This window comes from Pantherophis guttatus, chromosome 8, assembly GCF_059756535.1.
Source record: "Pantherophis guttatus breed Tessera chromosome 8, ASM5975653v1, whole genome shotgun sequence".
NCBI classification, from domain to species: domain Eukaryota; kingdom Metazoa; phylum Chordata; class Lepidosauria; order Squamata; family Colubridae; genus Pantherophis; species Pantherophis guttatus.
Genome location: NC_142070.1, coordinates 60,720,220 through 60,744,155, shown reverse-complemented (window position 1 = coordinate 60,744,155; position 23,936 = coordinate 60,720,220). Strand labels below are relative to the sequence as shown.

The window sequence follows — 23,936 nt, the reverse complement described above, 5'->3', positions numbered from 1 at the left end:
AATAAATGTGTGTGTGTGCTGCTTAGCAGTCTGATAAAATATATAGTCATAGCGATGGTTTTTTTTCAGTAGGTTGCAGGACCAAGATGAACTTGTCTAGCTTTGGTATTCTAGAGGAGTGCAGAGATGGCCTTGAAGTAAATATTTACTAGCCTTAGGTAAATATCAGCTTAGTTCTGAAAGGAGGACAGAGTGAGGAAGAAACTCAAGGTTACCCCACCTTGATTGTCTTGAGTATAAGAAGCAGAGCGACAGTATCTCTCACCAGATTTTCAAGTTTCTGTTATTGTACACCACAACAGTAGAGATGTAGTAGTCCTTATAGCACATGGTGTCTGCTGTTGTAACTAAGCAGAATTGGAATCGGAATTGATCAGCAGTTGTATTAGAAGCTCCAGAGAATACTGGAACTATTGGCTAGGCAAAAATTGAAAAATATTTTGGAAGAAGTCAGTGATCAATCACTACAGTGGAGCTGCCCAGAAAATAATCTGGATATATCCATTAAGTCATTAGGAACTAAACATGCCCTTGAATTAGGCTTTGCTGTATATTATAGGTATGAGAGAACTGATACTACATCCCAACCCCAACCCCAAACCTTGAAGGGGATCATGTTCAAGTCAGATGCCATTGTGGCCTTCATTCCCTTGTTAATGGTGGACAATATGAGAACAATGTCAAAAAATGCAGGAAAGAATTCTATTGGCATTGTGGTAAATGTGCCTAAATTTTATAAAAAGAAAAGAAAGAACTTGATTGTACAGCCCCTTGCATTTCCATTTCCTAAGAGGAAATAATGAAAACATGCTAACATTATGTCACTATTTTGCTTTCATGAGTTTGGTTGACTAGTGAGCAGAACATAGAAATATTTCCCCCAACATTTAATAATTTAGGATCACAAGATAAAGAGTAATTTTAGATACCAAAGTAAACAGATAGATCTTAGCTGTGAAAAGATATGCAGTCCAGAAATACCTTGCATTATTTATTTTGGCTTACAATTTTTCTGTTGGGATCAGAGACCAATTAAACTCTGTTCATGCAGTTAATTTTAAAGTGTTTCAGTTTCTCAAAAAAATAAATAAATCTGAAATGTTTCCATGGAGATCAGCAATAGATAGTCAAATGACGAACTTCTTGCCTGTACATTTGCTTTGGTGTCTATGGTTTCCAGATTTGTAAAATATAAAAGGTCAATACAGGTTCAAAGGGGAACAGAAGTAGCCTTCTGTTCCATCAACAAGGAAACTCAGTAACTTCTTGTAAATAGTGTGATTATACTGTTCAACTTCATGTTTTTGTAACCCACTCCAGCAGGGATAACAAATCTGTTCAGCAGGCATATTATCTTTGTATCAATGATGGATACAATGTTTTGAGTGGGCAAAATGCTGCACAATCATCTTAGCCATTTGTTGAATTGTGTAATTAGTGTTATCTTAGCTTTAGTTTAGTTTAGTCATTAGTTTTAATGATGGACTATCCAAAACAAAGCAGGACAAATGACCTGGACTACTCAAGAAGTCAAACTGAATGACACACAGGACAGCTGTCAAAAATAGCAATTTATGTCACATACTCTCCATAACATATATTAATTCTTACCCAATGTGCTATTCTTATGTTTTTCCATGTCTAGGTCAAACTATATTTTCAGGTGTCACATAGAAAAGATACCACACTATAATTTCAAGAAATAGAGATTTGAACAAGGTAGTCTGTTATCTGCGACTGTCCCCAAATACTGATGCTTAAGCTATGGATCTTCAAGGCCAGAGGTAGTTGATCTCAGGCAGATTGATTCAATCTGATTTATTATCCTCAATCTGTTCAGACTGAACAATGTTGATGCAAAAAGTACATGAGATCAAAATTAGGTCATATGATGTCAAGAGAAGTCAAGATAAGCTTGTTGTTCTTATTTAGTCTTAGAAAGATGCTTAGCAATCAGGATCAGGGAGATTCACCAGACTGTTCAGCTGAGCCATAAAATAAACCATTCTGAGCAGATGAGCATTGATAATGCCTTGGCTCCATATCTTCTGAAAGCTGATTCTAATTCCTAAAGAATCTGTGGTTTCTCATGGTTTCTTCCCACTTGTGACTGATTCATAAGGAAAAGCTTTTGAAAGTGATCTTTAAAGACTGTAGAAACAAGTGGAATAAAAATTGATCTTGTGGGAGGCAACATGAGACATAAATCCATCATGACATAAAATATTTGAGCATTATTGCTCAATATTTGATAATTCTATTTTTTTAATTCAGCCCATCCAAAGCAATTGAATTACATTAGTTTTATTAAAGAAATGTATTAGATCTAAATTTCATCAAATATCAATTGCTGTACATATGAGAGTTAGAGAATGCTTTTAAAAATATTTTACCTTGTGTCATTATTAACTCTTCTGTTCTGCTCAGATAGCATATTTAATAAAAGATCCTATGACAATAGACATTTTATTGACAGAGGTTTTTCCTAGGTCAAAGTAGCCTTGCATAGAAGGGTGACACCTATGGGAAAGAATAATGTTACATTCTTCATGTACTGTATATGTTCTTCTCTTCATAGAGACACCTAATGAGTAATATGAGTGGGTCACTTTCTGCTGGAAATATGTGGATTAGCAGGGATACTTTAAGAAGAGGAGGAGAAGACACAATTGCCATTCTGCATTAAGTTGCATTGGTTTCCTTCAGAGTATAATGTGTAGTCAGTGGCATTCTTAAAAAGGTCTTAAGTAAAAATGTGCACCTCAAAAAAAAAAACTTATGTAAAATATAGGCATTTTATGTCAAGTGCAAATACCTCTCCCTTTTTATAATTATCACATGATGCCTTAAAAAGGAACTGCAACAGAAGCTCTTAAAACAGGCGTTTGAATTCTGCATCTGATTTCCAAGTCTCTTTCTTTAATGCTTGGCATTCATTTTGTGTCTAAAACTGAAAGCCTTTAACACTGCTGTTTTCATTGTATGTTCTTTCTTCTAAGAAATGGATCAGCCACATAAAAAGAGAATTATTATTCACTATTCAAAGGTCTGTGCACTTTTCTGAAAAGAAGAAAAAAAGAGCATAGTAAGACAAGGTGTCCGGCTGCCCGCCCCATCGCTTCTGCTGAAGCCTGACACAACCTGGAGAGGGAGTGGGTATTGGGGGAGATGTATAAGAGGGCCTGTTGTAAAAGGAGGAAGCAGAGGTGTGAGCCAATTTCATCCAGCCACTTCAAGGACTTTGGAGCACACAGGACCTCGGAATGGAATGTTAACTGCTTCTCAAAGTGTCTGTTCTTAAAACATCCAGCTACCATACTATTGGACACTGGTGTACTGGTCAAAAGGGGGATACTTAAAGGTTTTTGGAATAATGTAGTATTTTTTGCAGGTTTTCTTCATAACCTTGCTTTTCAATGGTGGGATTCAAATTTTTTTACTACCGGTTCTGTGGGCGTAGCTTAGTGGGTGTGGCATGACTTGGTGGGCATGGCTTGGTGGGTGTGGCAGGGGAAGGATACTGTAAAATCTCCATTCCCACCCCACTCCAGGGAAAGGATACTGTAAAGATCACCTCTCCTTCCAACTTAAGAAAGTACAAACTCTTGAAACGTGGTTGTTCAAAAGTTTTCTTTTATTAAGCAGAAGTGAAAGCCATCCAGCTAAAGCAAGATCTGAATACTCTTAGGCAAGGCAGTAGGATTAAAATGGTAGAGACCCCTCCCTTTAAGTCAGAATGCAGATTTTAGCCAATACACAAGTGTGAAGATTTTACTTTACTATTTCCTCTGAGAACCCGAACAAACATGCATTCCCACCATTATACTTTAAAGTGAGAAAACCACATGGCTATCATAAAAATTCCTGCAGGTAAAGGAGATCTCAGGGCTCTTTGGCGCCAGGATATAGGTTGTAAAGTATCTGTTGACACAGGCAATGCTAGGAAATCGAATCCAAGTGTCCCCCCTCCTCCGATTGAATGGCAGTATCACCTTTAGGGATCTGACATGCTACCCTCCTTAGAAAGCGAAAGGGTCCACCTGAAAAAAAAATATACACAAGATTTCATGATAGTATATTAACAAAGTTTGTTAGGGTATTGGGAGTGAAATTTCCTCAGTAAGATCGAAGCCCTAACATGGTGTTTAGCGACCCATTTATTGTGTGCTGATGGTAAATGTTTCCAAGCAACTAAGTATTGGATTTTCCCTCTGTGGATCCTAGAGTCAAGGATTTCCTTGATTTCAAAGTGTTGTTCACCTTCAATCATGATGGGCACCGGTGGTGTAGATGCAGGTGGTCTGAGGGATGAGATTACTTTTCGCTTGAGTAAACTAATGTGAAATACTGGGTGGATTTGCCTGAGTGTCTTTGGAAGGAGTAGTTCAACTGCTACTGGATTGATGACCCTAGTGATAGGGAAAGGTCCAATGAAATTTGGCCCTAGTTTCTTTGATGGTTGTAATGATTTCAGGAATTTTGTAGATAAGTATACTCTGTCTCCAATATGAAAAGATTTGGGTTCCATCCTTTTCTTGTCAGCTTGAATTTTAAAAGCTTCTCTAGCTTCCTTTTAAGCTAGTCTAACCACTGGCCACATGTTTTGCAAATTATCCATCCACTCCTTAAGTGAGGGGATGGTGGGTTCTTCTGTGGATAGTTCAGGAATGGGGCTGAAATCCTGGCCTGTCGCTACTCTGAATTGAAACCCTCTGTCAGAGATGATTCTTTATGGAGCACCATGAAGTTGATAAATGTGTATTAGGAATAATTTGGCTAAACTTTTAGCAGTTGGGATCTTTTGGCAGGGTATAAAATGTGCCTATTTTGAAAACAGGTCGTTCACGACCCAAATAACAATATTTCCCTCACTGTTTGGCAATTTCACAATGTAATCCATAGCGATCTCTCTCCAAGGCGCTGAAGGTTCAGCTACCTTCTGCAATAGACCTGGGGATTTCCCCTGATGTCTTTTTGCTGCTGCACAAATGGGGCAGCTAGCTACATAGCTTTCTATGTCCTTTTTCAGCGATGGCCACCAAAATTGTCTTTTAATCAGGTGTAAAGTTTTCACAAACCCAAAATGTCCAGCTAATTTGGAGTCGTGGCACCTTACCATTAAGCATAGTCTTTGGCTGGCAGGAACATATAACTCCCCCCCCCCAAGCCAAGTCTTCTTTCATCAGACAGCTGGATTTGTTGTTCAAAAACCATTCATCAGTGGCCAATGCTTGTTGAAAATTTTGGGTGGTGTCATTGCCCATCAATGTCTCTTGTATTGCCTGGGATCTGGTGACTACTTTAGCAGCTAGTTGATTGTTTTGTACTATGGGTTTGATTACGTCTGGCTTTGCATTATTGTATTGCGGTTTTCTGGATAGCGCATCCGCCAGAAAGTTTCCCCCCCCCGGGAAATATTTTAAGAGTAAAATCAAACCTTTTAAAGTACTGAGCCCATCGTACTTGTTTTGGGGAGAGTTTCCTTGGGGTCTTTAGGGCTTCTAGATTTTTATGATTTTCAAAAGGAGTCTTACTACCTTCTAGGAAGTGCCTCCAGGTTAACAATGCCCAACGAACTGCATAAGCCTCTTTCTCCCAAATGGCCCACCTTTGCTCAGTCTCATTCAACTTTTTGGATGTGTAAGCGCAGGGTTGTAGTTGGTCTTGCTCATTCTTCTGAAGCAGGACCGCTCCTATTGCCACATCGCTGGCATCTGCTTGTATGACAAATGGTTTCTCTGTGTCTGGGTGTTTTAGAATTGGTTCTGCCGAGAACAGCCGTTTAAGTTTTTCAAATGCCGCCTGACATTCCATTGTCCAGTTCAATGGCTGCTTCGGTTTAGGATTGTCCTCCCCCTTCGTTTTTAAGAGCTTGGTGATGGGGAGGGCAATCTGAGCGAAAGCAGGGATAAACTGGCGGTAGAAGTTGGCAAAACCCAGGAAGCTCTGTAACTGTTTATGTGTGTGTGGAGGGTTCCAATCAAGTACAGCCTGTACTTTTAGAGGATCCATCTCAACCCCCTGGTGTGAAATGCGGTACCCCAAATAGTCAATCTTCTCCTGGTGAAATTCACATTTGGAAAGTTTGGCGTAAAGTTTGGCAGAGCGGAGTTTGTTTAAAACTGCCCTGACTAGTTTTACATGTTCTGCTTTGGTCTCGGTATAGATTAAAATGTTGTCCAAGTAGACCAGGACCCCCTTATATAAATGCTGATGCAGCACTTCATTTATTAACTGCATAAACACTGCAGGAGCTCCTTGCAACCCAAAGGGGAGCACCTTGAATTGGTAGCAGCCGAGGGAGGTGTTAAATGCCATTTTCCACTCATCCCCTTCCTTAATTCTGACACAATAGTAAGCCTCCCTTAAGTCCAGCTGTGAAAAATTCTTCCCTTTAGCGAGGTGTGCTAGCATATCTTTCATAAGGGGGAGAGGATACATGTTCTCCACACTGATACTATTGAGGTTTCTAAAATCAACACACAGACATTTTGAGCCATCTTTTTTCTCTCTGGAGCTGCAATTTTTGGTCGGGCTGGCTCGATGAAACCCCTTGCTAGGTTTTTCTCAATAAATGTCCTCAGCTCTTCCAACTCCCTCGGTGACATGCTATACATCTTGGGTTTAGGGAGTTTCATGCTGGGTAAGATTTCTATTGCACAGTCAGTGGCACGGGGGGGGGGAGCTCATTTGAGGCTTTTTCGCTAAAAACCTTAGCTAAATCCTTGTATTCTATGGGTATGCCCTCAGTTGGTATGGCGTGACCCAGCATGGCTGTTTCTCAATTCTCTGCCCCCTCAGTTCCTTTGGGTTCTCAGCAAAAGTCAAATTCCTCTGGAATTTTATGATACCTTGTTTCCAATCGATTTTTGGGTTCCATTTTTTCAGCCATGCAAGGCCCAGAACTAACGGCCATTCCATGCCAGGTGCCACTATAAATGTAAGCCTTTCCTCGTGGCTTCCGATGCCTATATGTAGAGGCTGGGTGGTGTTGTGGCTCCGTTATCTGAGCCTGTGTCATCGGCAGGAGAGGACTCCGAGAGTGAAGGAGAGGAGTTGGCAAGGCCTCCCTCTCCAGGACCCTCCTCTCTCGCAATGCCTTCGGTGTCCGCCGAAGGGCAAGAGATAGGGCCGGGGCCAAGTACGTCCATGCAGCCACAGATGGACAGTGATGAGGGTAATGAGTCCTGGCTGGATCCATGCAGCGTCGCAGAGATAAGCGCGCGTAACAGAAGAAAAGGTGTGCCCGAGATTAGGCTGAGTCACTGGACCGCACCCCACAGGATATAAAAGGGAGCATGGTGGCCAGTCAAACCTTGCGACGAACAAAGCTGAAAGCTTCCACGCCATTCTGCATTGCTGGACTTTTGGCTATAGACTTTGCTGGATTATCTCTGGACTTGATTGACTCCGTAATTATTGAGCTGTTTCTTTTGATGTATCAGAAGTGGGGAGAAGTTATTTCTCCTCTTTGTAAATAATAAACTCTTGGCAGGCAGCCACTAGGTTGTTGCCAAGTTCCGTTATCATAAGGAAAAGGATTTTGCCGGCTGGTTTGGTTTTTAACTCTTGAACGTCTGTTGGTGTGTGTGCGTGTGGTTGGGGACAGAACAGGTGGCTAAAGAAGCTGGCTCCCCTCCTGATATTGGCCCATCTAGTTGGCAGAAAGCAATGGGGGTTTTCAGCTTTCTTACGTTAATCCCTAACTTCCCTACTAAGGTTGGGCTGATCAAACAATGGGTGCACCCGGAATCCAGTAGGGTGGAGATACTTATCTCCCTGTCCTGGTTTGGGATAAATAGTCTTAAGGGGAGGGTAAGCGGTTTAATTGGTTTGCTTACCAGTGGTTCATCATCTGGATCGCTTCCGAATGAGTATGATTCCTCCTGTTCAGATGTCAGGGTTTCCTCCCCAAAGAGGGGAGGGGATGGAACTTCTGTGGTTTGCCTGCTCCTTAGAGCAGTCCCCTTCCCACGCTGAACCAGTTTTTCAGGGCCCTCCTCCGGGGGGTGGTTCCAGGCGGGTGTTTGCGAACGACACTCTGCAGCTCGGTGCCCCTCTTTTCCACACTTGAAACAGGCTGAAGATCTCGGAGAGAATGCAGTTTGTAGTTTGGGGGGCCCTTGCTTCCATTGGGGGGGGGATTTCTTCCATGCTCGCCCCGCTCGATACTGGTTTCTGGCCATATCGATCTCAGCTTCTTCGGCGGTGACATACCATTCATGTAGGTGATTTGGTGCACCTCGGGCCATGCAGGCATTGTATAGATCATCACTCAGTCTGTCCTTGAAACAGCTCACCAAAATATCTTCCGTCCAGTACACACGACACGCGAGGTCCCGGAATTCTTCAGTATACTCTGCTACTGGCCGTCGCCCCTGCTTCACCACCTTAATGCAATCATGTGCTTTGCGATTTGCCAGTGGGTCCTCGAACCGATGTTGCAGGGCCATCATGAAGCGGTCGAAATCCCGCAGTTCTGGTGTGTTGGCGTTATGTAGGGTCCCCATCCATCTGGCTGTGACACCCTCTAGGGCTAGGGTCACAACTCGCACTCGGGATCCTTGGGTTTGGAAATCACGCCCATACTCTTGCATGTAGATTAGCACATGTGCCACAAAGAATCCTAATTGTTGCAGATTCCCATCAAACTTCACCCCAAGGGGGGGGGAGTTTCTCTTTCCAGTTGCGGGACCCAGTGCTGATTGGGAATGGGTGCCGGTGTGCATGCTGCCTGGGGGGGAGGGTTTGCTGGGTCTTCTCCCACTGTTGCTGTGCCATCTGCTCAATAGGCAGGCTCCAGAAGCAGGGTGCCTCCCGTGGCATCTTCCGTGATGGCTGCCCTTTCTGTGCCCTTTGGTTGTTGTCCTGGCTCCCTTCGGATGTTGAGATTTTCCAAAGTTTCCATCACCAATTGGGTTATTTATTTATTTATTTATTTACTTATTTATCATATTTATATGCCGCCCTTGTCCCGTAGGACTCGGGGCAGCTCACAAGATAAAACAACATGACAATAAAATGATATTAAAATAATCCAATTTAAAATCCCCAAGCAATTAAAACTCCCGGCAGATCAGGGAATTTGCTGAAAAAGCCATGTCTTCTGGTCGCTGCGGAAAGTGCGGAGGTCGTGGGCCATCCAGAGCCCAGTGGGTAACTCATTCCAGAGGGTCGGTGCGACCACTGAGAATGCCTTCATCCTGGGCGCCACCAGCCAACATTGTCTGGTTGACGGCACCCGGAGGAGGGCAATCCTATGTGAGTGCACTGGGCAGTGGGAGGCCGGTAGGAGGTGGTCCTGCAAGTACCCTGGGGCCATACCATGAAGGACTTTATAGGTAAGCACCAGCACCTTGAAGCGGATCCGAAGGACAACCGGCAACCAGTGCAGCTCGCGCAGGAGTGGTGTTACACGGGAGTAACGGGAAGCTCCTGTAACAACCCATGCAGCCACATTCTGGACCAGCTGGAGCCTCCAGGTGCACCCCAAGGGCAGCCCTATGTAGAGGGCATTGCAGTAATCCAACCGAGAGATAATGAGAGCATGAGTGACTGTACGGAGGGCATCCCTGTCTAGGAAAGGGCGCAACTGGTGCACCAGGTGAACCTGTGCAAAGGTCCCCCTTGTCACGGCCATCAGATGGTACACCAAGGACAGCCGTGAGTCAAGGAGGACACCAAGATTGCGAACCCTTTCAGAGGGAGTAAGTAACTCCCCTCCCATCCGAAGTGATGGGGACATTAGATCATTAGAAACCAGCATCCACCGCCACTCAGTCTTGGAGGGGTTGAATCTGAGCCTGTTCCTACCCATCCAGACCCGCACCGCCTCCAGGCACTTAGACATCACGGAAAGGGCATCCCTGGGTTGGTCCGGGGTGGAGATGTAAAGTTGGGTATCATCAGCATACTGATGATACCTCACCCCGAAACTGTGAATAATCTCACCCAGTGGTTTCATGTAGATATTAAAGAGCAGGGGGAGAGAACCAACCCCTGCGGCACCCCACAAGTGAGGGGCCTCTGACCCCCCACCCAAACAAACTGTGTACAGCCCGAGAGGTAGGAGGAGAACCACTGTAGAACAGTGCCTCCCACCCCCAACCCCCAGAGTCGTCACAGTAGGATACCATGGTCGATGGTATCGAAGGCCGCTGAGAGGTCAAGTAGCACCAGGATGGAGAAATAACCTCCATCCCGGGCCCACCAGAGATCATTCACCAGGGCAACCAATGCCGTTTCCGTGCTATGTCCGCACCTGAAACACGATTGGTATGGGTCTAGATAATCCGTTTCCTCCAGGAATTGTGGAAGTTGGTGTGCCACCACAGACTCAACAACCTTTGCCATAAAGCGAAGGTTGGAGACGGGATGAAATTTGTTCAAGGAGACCGGATCCAGGGCAGGCTTCTTGAGAAGGGGGCAAACCACCACCTCCTTAAGTATGGCGGGGAAGACCTCATCGCTTAATGAAGCATTGACGATCGCCTGGATCCAGTCTCCAGTCACCTCTCTGATTGCCGCAACAATCCAGGAGGGACAAGGGTCCAACAAACAAGTGGAGGCCCCCAATCTACCCACAATCCTGTCCATTTCTATAGGAACAGGGTCAAAGTCAACCCAGATGTTAGCTTCAAGACTAGCTCCCACCTCCTCGTCGGATCCTGCCCAGTCAGAGTCTAAACCCGTCCGAATCTGAGTGATTTTGTCTTGCAGAAATTGAGTAAAATCTTCAGCACTGCCTTGCAAGAGGTCCTCCCTCGCTCCCTGATGGAGAAGAGAGCGGGTCACACGGAACAAGGCTGCTGGGCAATTTTCTGCAGACGCAATGAGAGCAGCAAAATAGTTACGTTTTGCCGCTTCCATCGCCACAAGGTAAGACCTTATATGGGTTCTTAACTGTGTTCGATCAGATTCGGAACGGGAAGCTCTCCAAAGGCCCTCTAGGCATCTCTTCCAAAGCGTCATCTCCCTAAGCTCCACAGAAAACCATGGAGCTACCCGCGATCCCTATTGGAGGAGAGGCCGCAAAGGGGCGATTCGATCCAGTGCCCCGGTGGCAGCCCATTCCCAGGCCTCCACCAGGGCCTCTGCCGAATCGTGGGATAGGTCAGTGGGAAATGTCCCAAGCTTCATCAGGAACCTATCAGGGTCCATCAGGCACCTGGGGCGGAACCAATGAATCAGTTTCGCCTCCCAGCAGTGGGGGTTGGCGGGTGGAAAGTCTAGTTTAAGGAGGGAATGGTCAGTCCATGACAGGGGTTGAACAGAAAGTTCACCCCTACCCCGAGTATTTATCCACTGCCCAGAGATAAAAATCAGGTCGAGTGTGTGTCCACCACTGTGAGTTGGGCCCTGTACAACTTGAGTCAGGTCAATGGCCATCATGGAGGCCATGAACTGCCGGACCAACTCAGATGTCTCGCCGGCTGACGGGAGATTAAAATCTCCCACAACCATCAGGTTGGGGAGCTCAACGTCAGTTCAGCTAAGACTTCAAGCAGTGCGGGCAGGACTGAAGACATGCAGCTGGGAGACAGGTATGTAATCAACAGAGCTGACTGTACTCCAGGGTTCCATTTCAACAGAAGTGATTAACACCCGCCTATCTGAGGGACAGTGACCTCCCTTGGCTTAAGACCTGCCCTAATAACAACCACCACCCCACAACCCCTCCCAAGAAGTCGTGGCTGCTGTAGTACACGGAAACCCAGAGGATGTAAATCAGAGAGAAGGACCCCTCCCTCCAGACCCAACCAGGTCTCCGTGATACAAGCCAGGTCCACACACCCCTCGTCAATCAAGTCACTCATGAGGGGAGCCTTATTAACAACGGATCTGGCATTAACATACACCAGTCGGAGTCCTGGGTGCCCCACTCCTGACCCCCCAGGGACACAGGTAGAGCTGAGAGGGCCGGGGCGCTGAACCGGCTGCAAGCAGTGGGGATGCGCCCTCTGATGTCCTTATGCCCTCTGCTTCTTCCACTACCTTTTCTCCCTACCACCACGGTGATAAAATGACGCTTGCCCCACCGTACCCTGTCCGGTCCCCCTGCTCCGCCCCCCCACCGTCCGACAGGTTGACTCGCTGATCTGTAAGGACCTCCCAGGTCCCGTCCTCTCAAAACAACCCCCCCTTGTACCCCTTAAATTTTAGTTAAAAACTTCCCCAAAAAAACCCTCAGCCTCCTCTTCGCAGCATGCCAACTCTCGGGGCTCCAAAACCCGTCATCAAGGTAGGCCCTCGATAGTATGGAGGGCCAGACCTGCAAGAGGGGAGAGTCTCGCAAAGCAAGGAGTTCGGCCGCCGAGTACATCTAAAAGCTAGAAGATGAAAGGTGATATCTCGCCAGGGTTCAGCAACGATGGTCTAAAGGGCCTGGGACAGACAGCAAATCCCGGTGCAGGAAACTGGACTCCACTGTCCTCTCACAACAGTGGGAGGAGTCTCATGCCATCTCGACACAATCAGAGGGTAAATATCCAAAAACCACCCTCTCGTGGTGGCTGGCCCAGATGGAAATGGCCGTGGAAAATTGATGGTCTGTCACCTCCAATGGTGAGACGGCAGTAAAAAACCAGCTCCCTCAGTACCCACATCATGACTGCCCACTCTCCATATGGCCAAGAGGTTCAGCTGGAATATAGAGCTGGTCCATAGAGTCAGAATAACAGTAGTCCCAGAGGAGGGAAGATGAATACAAAAAGGGAGATATCTTACAGCAGAATAAACACTCTGGAGGCAAATGATCATGATGAGACCTGAGCCAGGCCAAAAAGGGGGGGGTAGGGGGGAGAGGCAGCCCGAGGCAACCAGATGACCATTCCACAGCCGTCCTCCAGCCTCCCCAACCACCCCCAGATCTTCCAACAGTCACGTCATTCATGCCTCCAGCCTCCAGATCTCAGCGGAGGCCTCCAGGTCTCTCTGCAGTGGCTGGTCCATCAGAAGTGGGCCAGACACCCTGCAGGGCCCAGGCAGTCCCAGATGATAAGCCATCTGAATAAGCCATCTGAATATCCCCCTCTGCCATCGCTGGTAGCTGCTAGTTGCCTCCAGTTGCTGCCGTCATCACCCTGTCATCCAGCGGCCGCCATTGCAACCGCAGCCACCGCCATTGCCACCACTGCCAGAGCTCCCAACGCACCCTAGAGCCTCCAGAAGCCTCCAGAAGCCCCCAGAGGTATCCGGGTCCGAAGGGGGATTGCTGCGCCGCAGCCCCTGCCACCGCCGCTCCGACCGCCGCCACCTCAGGTGCTGAAAAGACTGCCGCAAGCCAGGGCGCAAGCCAGGCTGCTACCATCATCCTCCCGCGGCATCTACGAACACCGACTCCTTCCTAGCCAGGGTGTTCCGGAGGGCAATAAAGCCCTCAACAAACTCAGAAGGAACTCTCTTAGCCGGGCCGGGGGCCAAAGATGACCAATTTGGCCCCAAGAGACCCCAAAAGGCCGACAAGTCACCCTATCAACGGTTGCGACTCAGGCGAGTGCCGCCATCTTAGAAAGTACGAACTCTTGAAATGTGGTTGTTCAAAAGGATTCTATTAAGCAGAAATGAAAGCCATCCAGCTAAAGCAAGATCTGAATACCCTTAGGCAAGGCAGTAGGATTAAAGTGGTAGAGACCTCTCCCTTTAAGTCAGAATGTAGATTTTAGCCAATACATGTTGTTTCGATGAAGAAAGACGCATAGGCAGGAAGATGGTTCATGGGAAGGCCCCTCGGTTGGGAAGGCACCTTGTTGAAGGCACCCTGACCCCATCCAAAAGGCTCCCTTTTATTGTCATTTTACAACTACCACGGCAAAACATTAATCAATGTTTACTTGTACTGATTGGCTAAAGAAGGCTCGTGAATTCCATGTGGACCCCTCGTGTTTCCCTCATGTTCTTCCTGTGACAAACAATGTCTACGTGCCGGGTCCCCATGCCTTGCATATTTGACATCCTGTCTTTACATTCCTGATGAGATTAGGACCTTGTGCTGACGTTGTTTACTCAGCGTGGTTTGCCAACCACTGAGATAACACCATCCCCACAATACACAAGTGTGAAGATGTTTTCTTTACTACTTCCTCTGAGAACCCGAACAAACATGCATTCCCACCATTATACTTTAAAGTGAGACAACCCACATGGTTATCGTAAAAATTCCTGCAGATAAAGGAGATTTCAGGGCTCTTTGGCGCCAGGATATAGGTTGTAACAGGCAATGCCCCCCCCATGCCCAGCTGAGCTGCGCAATCATCAGAGGCTTTTTTTAAAATTATTTTTAAAAGCATTTTTTCTACAACCTCTTTGGCCGAAAAAATGCTTTTAAAAGTAAAAAAAAAAGGCTCTGATGATCGCGTGGCTCAGCTGGGATTGTCAGAGGCTTTTAAAAGCATTTTTTTATTGCAAAAGTTTTACAATTACATTTTCACCCCTTTTTTCACCCCCCTCCCCAAACTTCCCATCCTCCCTAACCCTCCCTAACCCTCCCCCCCCAGACTTCCCTATTATGTACTCATAACTAATGACACTGATATATAAGCTTGAACCCATCCCTCCCCCTGTATAATTTTTCCTCTTTGTCTCTTTACATTAAAATATTTCTAATACATTATTTTCAAATAAAAGCTATTTGATACTTTCTAGTTTGGTATTTGTTCTGAACATATTCTATCCACCTTTTCCATTCCCATTCATAAGTCTCTTGTGAACAGTCTTTTAAATATGCTGAAATCTTCGCCATCTCTGCAAAACTAGCCATCTTCAAAGTCCATTCCTCGATAGTGGGCAAAGCTTCATTCTTCCAGTATTTACCTATCAACAATCTTGCTGCTGTTATCATATACAATATCAGTTTTGTTTCACCCCGTGTAAAACCCTTAACTATACCCAATAAAAACAACTGTGGAGAAAATTGAATTTTTTTCCTCAAAACATTCTGCATGACCCACCAAATTTTTATCCAAAAAGCCTTAACTTTCCTGCAGGTCCACCAAACATGATAATACGTAGCATCTAAACATTCACATCTCCAACATTTTGGCTGAACATTAGGGTACATACATGACAACTTTTTAGGATCTAAATGCCATCTATAAAACATTTTATAAAAATTTTCTCTCAGGTTTTGCGACTGTGTAAATTTAACATTCTGAACCCAATTTTTTTCCCAAGTTTCCAGCATCACTGGTTCTTCAAAATTTTGAGCCCACTTAATCATACAATCTTTAACTAGTTCGGTTTCTGAATCCCTTTCTAACAAAACATTATAAAGCCTTTTAATATGCATTGGACCTTTCTCTTTTATGTGTCTAACCAATTCTTCCTCATGCAACATAATACCAGTTTTTTGGTCCTCTTTCCATCTTAGTTGTAGTTGATTATATTGTAACCAAGTTAAATTAAACCCTTCATCCAACAGTGTCTGTAATGTCTTCAGCTGCCATCTGCCCGCATCTGTGAAAAGAACCTCTTTATATAAAACCCCCCCGAGTGACATTATATTTGTATTCCACAAAGTATGACCAAGATCCAGCCATAGCGGTATTTTGTAATCCCATTTGAGTCGGTGCTTCTTCCAAACTCTCATCAAAGAGTCTCTAAGTATATGACTTTTAAATACTTTATCTACTTTATCGTCGTAAAATAAATAAGCATGCCATCCAAATTCAAGATCAAAACTTTCTGCATTCAATATTCCAGTCTTTTTACTTCCAAACCAATCACTTGTTAAAGTTAAAGCTGCTGCATCATAATATAACTGTAGGTTTGGGAGTTTAAGGCCTCCTCTTTCTGGAACATCTTGCATAATTTTCAATTTCACTCTCGGCTTCTTCTCGTTCCAGACAAACTTATTCACACCAGACTGCCAAACTTTCAGTTGTTTATCACTTTTAAGCACCGGAATCATTTGAAACAAAAACAGAAATCTTGGCAAAATGTTCATCTTAACTGCTGCTATTCTTCCAAGTAAAGACAGTTGCAGCTTTTTCCAAGTCTCCATGTCTTTCTGAACCTCTCGCCACAACACCTCATAATTATTTTGAAACAATTTCATGTTTGATTCTGCAACCTGAACTCCAAGATATTTTACCTTAGGTACAATTTCAAAACCTGCCCTCCTTTCAAGCTCATGTTTACGATCTTGTGTCATATTTTTAACTATCATTTTAGTCTTTTTTGAATTCAGTCTAAAACCTGAAACTCTACCATAGTCTTGTATAATGTCCTTCATCAGGATTGTTGATTCCATTGGTTGTGATAGGGTAACAACCAGATCATCTGCAAATGCCTTTATTCTATAATCCTCTTGCCTTATCATTATGCCTTTCAAAATTTTAGAGTCCCGTATTGTATTTAGCAAGACTTCCAATGTTAAAATAAATAAAAGTGGGGACAACGGACATCCCTGTCTTGTTCCTTTTTCAATTTTAAACTCTGTCGTCAGACTTCCATTAATAATAATCTGTGCCTTTTGCTCTTGATAAATTGCTGAAATCGCCTGTATAAATTGGTCCCCAAAGTCCATCTTTTTTAAAGTCTTTAGTAGAAAATTCCAATCCACTCTATCAAAGGCCTTCTCTGCATCCAAAAAAACCAGCACTGCAGGAATCTGTTTATTCTTATCAAGATATTCCAATAAATCTATTACTTGCCTTACATTGTCCTTCATATATCTGCCCTCAATAAATCCCGCTTGATCCTCATGAATCACCTTTTGGATTACTGGCATCAACCTGTTGGCTAATACTTTCGCATAGATTTTATAGTCTGTATTCAAAAGAGATATTGGTCTATAATTCTCTGGTTTTTTAGGACCAACTTGTTCTTTTGGTATCAAAGATATATAAGCAGTTGTCCATGATGGGGGTATTTTACCCCCTTGTTGAATATTGCAAAATAAATCTCTAAGATGTCCCACCATTTCAGCTTGTAAAGTTTTGTAATACACTGCGGTCAAACCATCCGTACCAGGAGCTTTAGCTGTTTTTAACTGTTTAATTGCTGCTATTATCTCCTCCTCTGTTATAGGGTAATTCATTTTTTTCTTTTGTTGATCAGTAATTTTTGTAACTCTCTTATCATTTAAATATTTTTCTATAAGTCCATTCTGCACCTCCTCTTTGGCATATAGTTTGGTATAATAGTCCACAAAAGCTTCTTTAATTAATTTTTGTTGAAAAATTTCTTTCCCTCCAATATCAATACTATCAATAGTCCGTATACTTTGTTTTTTCCTCAATATGTAAGCCAACCATCTGCCCGGTTTGTTAGCGTTGCAAAATGTATTATGCTTCGCATATTGTAAGTTTGTTGCAACTTGTTCCGCCATAAGCATTTGAAATTGGTCTTTCAAAAGTTTTATAGCACTTCGTATTCTTTCATCTGTTGGGTTTTTAATAAGTAACTGTTCTTTATTCTTTATTTCCGTTTCCAATTCCAATCTTTTCTTTTGTCGGAACAGTCTATGTTTAGAGTTCATGTAGATAAGTACCCCTCTCATATAAGCTTTACTTGCGTCCCAAACAATTTCAATTGGGGTACCTTTATTCAAATTTGTTTCAAAAAATTCTTTCAAATGCTTTTTAAGTTCTATTGTATTTTTTTCATATCTAAACAAGTTCTCATTTAATCTCCAAGAACGTCTCTCAACCTTATCCATCTCAATTTCTATCCATACAGGGCTATGGTCAGTCAAAGTTCTTGGAAAAATCTTTGTTCTTTTTGTCTTAACAAGTAGATCATTTGACAACAGGATAAAATCAATCCTAGAAAAGGATCTATGTCTATCAGAAAAGAAAGTGTAATCCAATTCTTTTGGGTTATGTATTCTCCAAACATCTTTTAGTTCCATATCTTCTTTCATATCAAAAAAAGTCTGTGGTAGTCTAATTCTAGACTTTGCCAAACTCTTTTTATCTAGTTTAGAATCAATTACTCCGTTCCAGTCTCCCATAATTAAAATAGATCTATAGTCCCATTGCAATATTTTAGTATGTAACATCTTATAAAAATAGTCCTGTTGTTGATTGGGAGCATAAATTCCAATCAAAAGAATTTGGCCATTTGCTGTAAACAATTCAATTGCTACAAACCTACCATCTTGATCTGCTTCTATAACTTTAGCTGTTAACTTTTTATTTACATAAATAACCACACCATTCTTTTTCTGCGAAGTTGAAGATATAAAATGTGCTCCTAGTTTTGAGTTTATCAAATATTTTTGATCTTGAGTTGTAATATGCGTTTCTTGTAAACAAAAAAAGCATTTTTTAAACAACCTTTTCTACAACCTACAAAGAGGTTGTAGAAAAAAAGTTTTTAAAAGGAAAAAAAGCCTCTGACGATCAGGCAATTCAGCTGGGATCATCAGAGGCTTTTATAAGAAGAAAAAGCCTCTGCCGATCAGGCAACTCAGCTGGGATCATCAGAGGCTTTTAAAAGCATTTTTTTACAACCTCTTCAACCGAAGAGGTTGTAGAAAAAATGGTTTTAAAAGTAAAAAAAGTTGCCTAAATGGCAGAGGCTTTTTTTTTCTTTTAAAAGCGTCTGATGATCCCAGCTGAGTTGTCTGATCATCAGAGGCTTTTTTTCTTTTAAAAACGTTTTTTCTACAACCTCTTCGGCCGAAGAGTTGTAGAAAAATGCTTTTAAAAGCCTCTGATAATCCAAGCTGAGCCACACGATCATCAGAGGCTTTTTTTTTACTTTTAAAAGCATTTTTTCGGCTGAAGAACTTGTAGAAAAAATGCTTTTAAAAGTAAAAAAAAAGCCTCTGATGATTGCGCGGCTCAGCTAGGCATGGGGGGGGGGTAGGGATTTTTGCTACTGATTCTCCAAACCACCCGCTGCCATCGCTACCAGATCGAGCGATCCGAACCGAACCTGGCTGAATCTCTCTTTAATGATCTTCCAAATATTCATTTTTTTTAAAAAAAAAAGTTTTTTATTTTTATTTCTTATACACATATTGTAAATGTACAATATGTGTATAAGATATTGTACTCTTATCCATTCTCTTATCCATAATTGATCATATATATATATATATATACATACTTTTTCTAACGAAAGCATAAAAATAAGACATTTCAATCACATTTGGGGTTGTTCTTCTACCCTCTCTTTTCCCTCTTTTCACAACAAACCTTCTTCTCCTTCTTCTTTCTTTCCACTCCCTCCCTCCTCTCCTCTTCTACTTTCTTCCTTCTCCTCTCCTCTCCTCCCCTATTTCCCCTTCCTCTCCCCCACTCCTCCCCTCTTTTCCCCCTTTCTCACCTTCTCTCCTGCTCTTATACCCTATCCTTTCTTCCTCTCCTTCCTCTTTCTTCCATTCCTCTCTCTCCCTTTCCTCCTCTCTCCTTTCTATCTCCTTTGTTGTGCAATATTTCCCTTATTTGGTATCCGAGCAACTCCAATTTTCTAATAATATATACTTTATTTTCAATTTCTTTCCCATTTTACCCAATCTATCATTTCATAATTGTACATTTATATTTATAATCTTCTTTCTTTTCCCCCCTCCATCCCCTTTTCCATTTACTCTGGTATCATCTGAGTTTCTATTTCTTTTTTGTCTTATCTCTCATTTAACTTTCTATTATCTATATCATTTATCTATCAACTTTTATTCATATTTCTTTTCTATCCATACATAGAATCTTTCCCATCTCTTGAAATACACCGATTCCTCTTTATCTTTTATTCTTAGCATTAATTTGTTCATTTCCGCACAGTCTAAAATCTTTTTTATTACTTCACCTTCTGATGGGATTTTCTCTGTCTACCAATTTTGTGCAAATACAATTCTTACTGCTGTTATTATGTGTATAATTAAATACACTTCTTCTTTGCTATATCTTTCTGGCAAAATATCCAATAAAAAAATCTCTGGTTTTAATTCTATAGGTTTATGTAACATTTCCTCTAACCATGTCTGTATTCTAGACCAATAGTTTTTTGCTTCCGTACATGACCACCACATATGATAATATGATCCAGGCAAATGCAAACATTTCCAGCATTTAGTTGATTTATCTTTAAACATTTTTGCTAGTCTTTCCAGTGGCATATGCCATATATAAAACATTTTATATAAATTTTCTTTATATACAGTTGCCATAGTCAATTTATACTTTCTTTCCCATAGTGGTTGCCATTTCTCTAATTCTATTGCATAACCAAAGTTTTTCACCCATGTTATCATTGTCTCTTTTACTTCTTCATCTTCTAATGTAATCTGCAGTAGATAATTATACAACCTTTTAATCATTTTTTCATCCTTTGCAGTCATTATCTGATCCAACTCTGATTCCCCCAAATTAAAACCATATTGTTTCAAATCTTGATTGTATCTGCACTCGTGTATACCAATCAATCTCAATCCCTTGTTTTTCTAAATCTTGTTTCTCTTTTAGTTCTCCCTTCTCTGTTAAAATGTCCTTATATGTAATAATATTGTCCATGTTTATCATATTTGGATGTGTCAAAGCTTCTCTTGTTGAAAGCCACATTGGTATTTCCATATGTTTCTCTTTCACTGTCTCCCATACTGTTAGCAAACTGTTTCTTACACAGTGTCTCTGGAAGTATCCATGTGTCCTATTTTTCCCGTACCATAAGAAAGCATGCCAACCTAGTTGTAAATCATGTCCTTCCAAAGTCAATAGTCTTGTATTTCTCAGTAGAATCCATTTTTTAACCCAAGTTAACATCGCCGCTTGGTGATAAAGTTCCCAATTTGGTAGACCAACACCTCCTCTAGTCCTAGCGTCTTGAAGCAGTTTAATCTTAATTCTTGCTTTCTTTCCTTGCCATATATATTTCCACATCATTTTATTCAAACTTTCAAAATATTTTTTCTCCACCTTTATTGGAATTGTTTGGAAAAAGAACAAAATTCTTGGTAGTACATTCATTTTGATTAGCACTATTCTTCCCATTAACAATAGTTGTAGATTTTTTGACTTCCAGTCGGCACCGCAGGCTCTGTGGATGGTCTTTTAAGACCGTCAGCCCTGCGTCTTCGTAAAAGCCACTTTGACAGCGCAAACCGGCTGTCTGGTGGCTGAAAAACTCTCCTTTGGGAAAAGAAGGAGAGGAGAGCCGGTGGACGAGAGTAGAGCTCCTTGAAAGCCCTCTGGAACATTTCCAGAGGCTTGGAGGGTGAGAGCTCCCCAGCCAGCCCGCCAAGAAGCTCCGAAGCCAGGACGACTCTGCGAAAGCAGAGTGAGAAGCCGTGATCCGATCCTGCTCTCAAAAGTGAGTTTGACTGATTACAAGCGCAGGCAGAGCGGAAACAGGAGAACAAGCTTTAAAAGTACAGAGCTTAACTCCGGAGTTACTTTGTTTCAAGTTGAATCTCATTGAGCTGGAGGCTGAAGATGGCGTCTTTGTTATGGTTTTGAAAGTGAAAGCCAGAAACGAAAGTGCTTGAGAACTTTGCGCTGGGAGAGTGGATTAGCTGCTTATTAACTGCTGGGAAGTGAGAGCTTGTGGAGAAAAAAAAAACTGTCCTGCCTGATAAATTGGAGACTATAAATTACAAACATTTTAAAGTTGTTTGAAAGACTTTGTGGCTTTCAAAGATCTCCTTAAAAGAGGGGGGGGAATGGCTTATAGACAAGTGAAACCAGGAGTTGTTAAAGGAGGGGGAGGTTCTCCAGTTGTGTCAGTGGTGACACAGAAAGCACAACTTCCGGCTGATCCACAGACTCAGACTCAGAGTCAGGAGGCTGCATTTAATGATTTTAAAGAATTTATGAAAGAAGCCATGAATAATCAAGCAACATCAATGAGAGAAGCTATGAATAATCAAGCAATAGCAATGAAAGAAGCTATGAATAATCAAGCCACAGCAATGAATAATCTAACACTACTTGTGGAAGGGAAATTAAAGAAAGTTGAGGAGGATATCAGTTCAATCAAGGAGGTGGTTGCAGAAAAACACGATGAAATAAGAGATGATATTGTTTATGCTGTATCAGGATTGTCAAACCTTGTTATCCAGCTTGATGGGAAAGTTGAAGAAATTAATGAAGCCAATTTAAATTTGGAAAGCAAAATGGGTGATGTCATGACCAGAACAGAGAAAGTGGATGATGAATTGGTAATGTTACAATACAGATCCATGGAGTTTGCTTTGAGATTGAGAGGCCTGAAAGAAAATAGCAAAGAAAACTTAAAAGATATTTGTGCTGATGCTATGGCAGAGATAATTAAAGAAAGACCAGAAGATGTGGCAATCCAAATTGATAAAATTTACAGGGTTAATTCCTGGTTGGCAAAACAAAGACAGCTGCCAAGAGATGTGGTGGTCTATTTCACAACTAGGAGGATCAGAAATGATATTTTACAAGCTTCTTACAAGAATAAAGTTCAGGTGGCTGGGCAAGAGGTGGTGGTTTTGAAAGAGATTCCTCCAAAGATGTTGAGAAGTAGAAAAGACTTTGGCTTCCTGGTAAATGAGCTGAGAAATCAACAAGTGGCATACAGTTGACTGAAGTTAAAGATCAACGTATAACTAGAGCTCAATCCAAGCTACTTAAACAGAAGCAACAACAACAACAGGAAAGACAAGACAAGAAGGCAGTTAAGAGCACTGCACAAGAGATTGGCGCTATGGGAGGAGCGAGATCGAAGCTCGCGGATGAACTTCAAGCATATTGCTCCGCGCTCCAGAAAGAGGCTAATGACCTTTAAGTGTTTATCTTGGAATGTCAATGGGTTGAATTCAGCACAGAAAAGGAAAAAATTATTTACATATTTGAAACAATTTAATAATGATATAATATGTTTACAAGAAACGCATATTACAACTCAAGATCAAAAATATTTGATAAACTCAAAACTAGGAGCACATTATATATCTTCAACTTCGCAGAAAAAGAATGGTGTGGTTATTTATGTAAATAAAAAATTAACAGCAAAAGTTATAGAAGTAGATCAAGATGGTAGATTTGTAGCAATTGAATTGTTTACAGCAAATGGTCAAATTCTTTTGATTGGAATTTATGCTCCCAACCAACAACAGGATTATTTTTACAAGATGTTACATACTAAAATATTGCAATGGGACTACAGATCTATTTTAATTATGGGAGATTGGAATGGAGTAATTGATTCTAAATTAGATAAAAAGAGCTTGGCAAAGTCTAGAATTAGATTACCACAGACCTTTTTTGATATGAAAGAAGATATGGAACTAAAAGATGTTTGGAGAATACATAACCCAAATGAATTGGATTACACTTTTTTTTCTGATAGACATAGATCTTTTTCTAGGATTGATTTTATCTTGTTGTCAAATGATCTACTTGTTAAGACAAAAAGAATAAAGATTTTTCCAAGAATTTTGACTGATCATAGTCCTGTATGGATAGAAATCGAGATGGATAAGGTTGAGAGACGTTCTTGGAGATTAAATGAGAACCTGTTTAGATATGAAAAAAATATAATAGAACTTAAAAAGCATTTGAAAGAATTTTTTGAAATAAATTTGAATAAAGGTACCCCAGTTGAAATTGTTTGGGATGCAAGTAAAGCTTATATGAGAGGGGTACTTATCTACATGAATTCTAAACATAGACTGTTCCGACAAAAGAAAAGATCTGAGTTGGAAACGGAAATAAAGAATAAAGAACAGTTACTTATTAAAAACCCAACAGATGAAAGAATACGAAGTGCTATAAAACTTTTGAAAGACCAATTCCAAATGCTTATGGCGGAACAAGTTGCAACAAGTTTACAATACGCGAAGCATAATACATTTTGCAATGCTAATAAACCGGGCAGATGGTTGGCTTACACATTGAGGAAAAAACAAAGTATACGGACTATTGATAGTATTGATATTGGAGGGAAAGAAATCTTTCAACAAAAACTAATTAAAGAAGCTTTTGTGGATTATTATACTAAACTATATGCCAAAGATGAGGTGC

At 41.9% G+C, this 23,936-nt stretch overlaps 1 protein-coding gene across 2 annotated transcripts in view; it reads right to left on the bottom strand.

Moving 5' to 3' along the window:
- Positions 1–978: 978 nt before the first annotated feature.
- Positions 979–23,936, bottom strand: part of LOC132711541 (uncharacterized) — a 191,925-nt gene continuing 168,967 nt past the window's right edge. The window contains exon 6 of one of the 2 annotated variants that reach the window (XM_087875271.1): positions 979–3,060. In XM_087875271.1, coding sequence (XP_087731397.1) covers positions 3,037–3,060 — 24 coding nt within the window. In that variant the 3' untranslated portion in view covers positions 979–3,036. Of the gene's footprint in view, positions 3,061–3,616; positions 4,041–23,936 lie in introns of those variants that run through there. The other variant, XR_015729245.1, reaches the window with a different exon arrangement.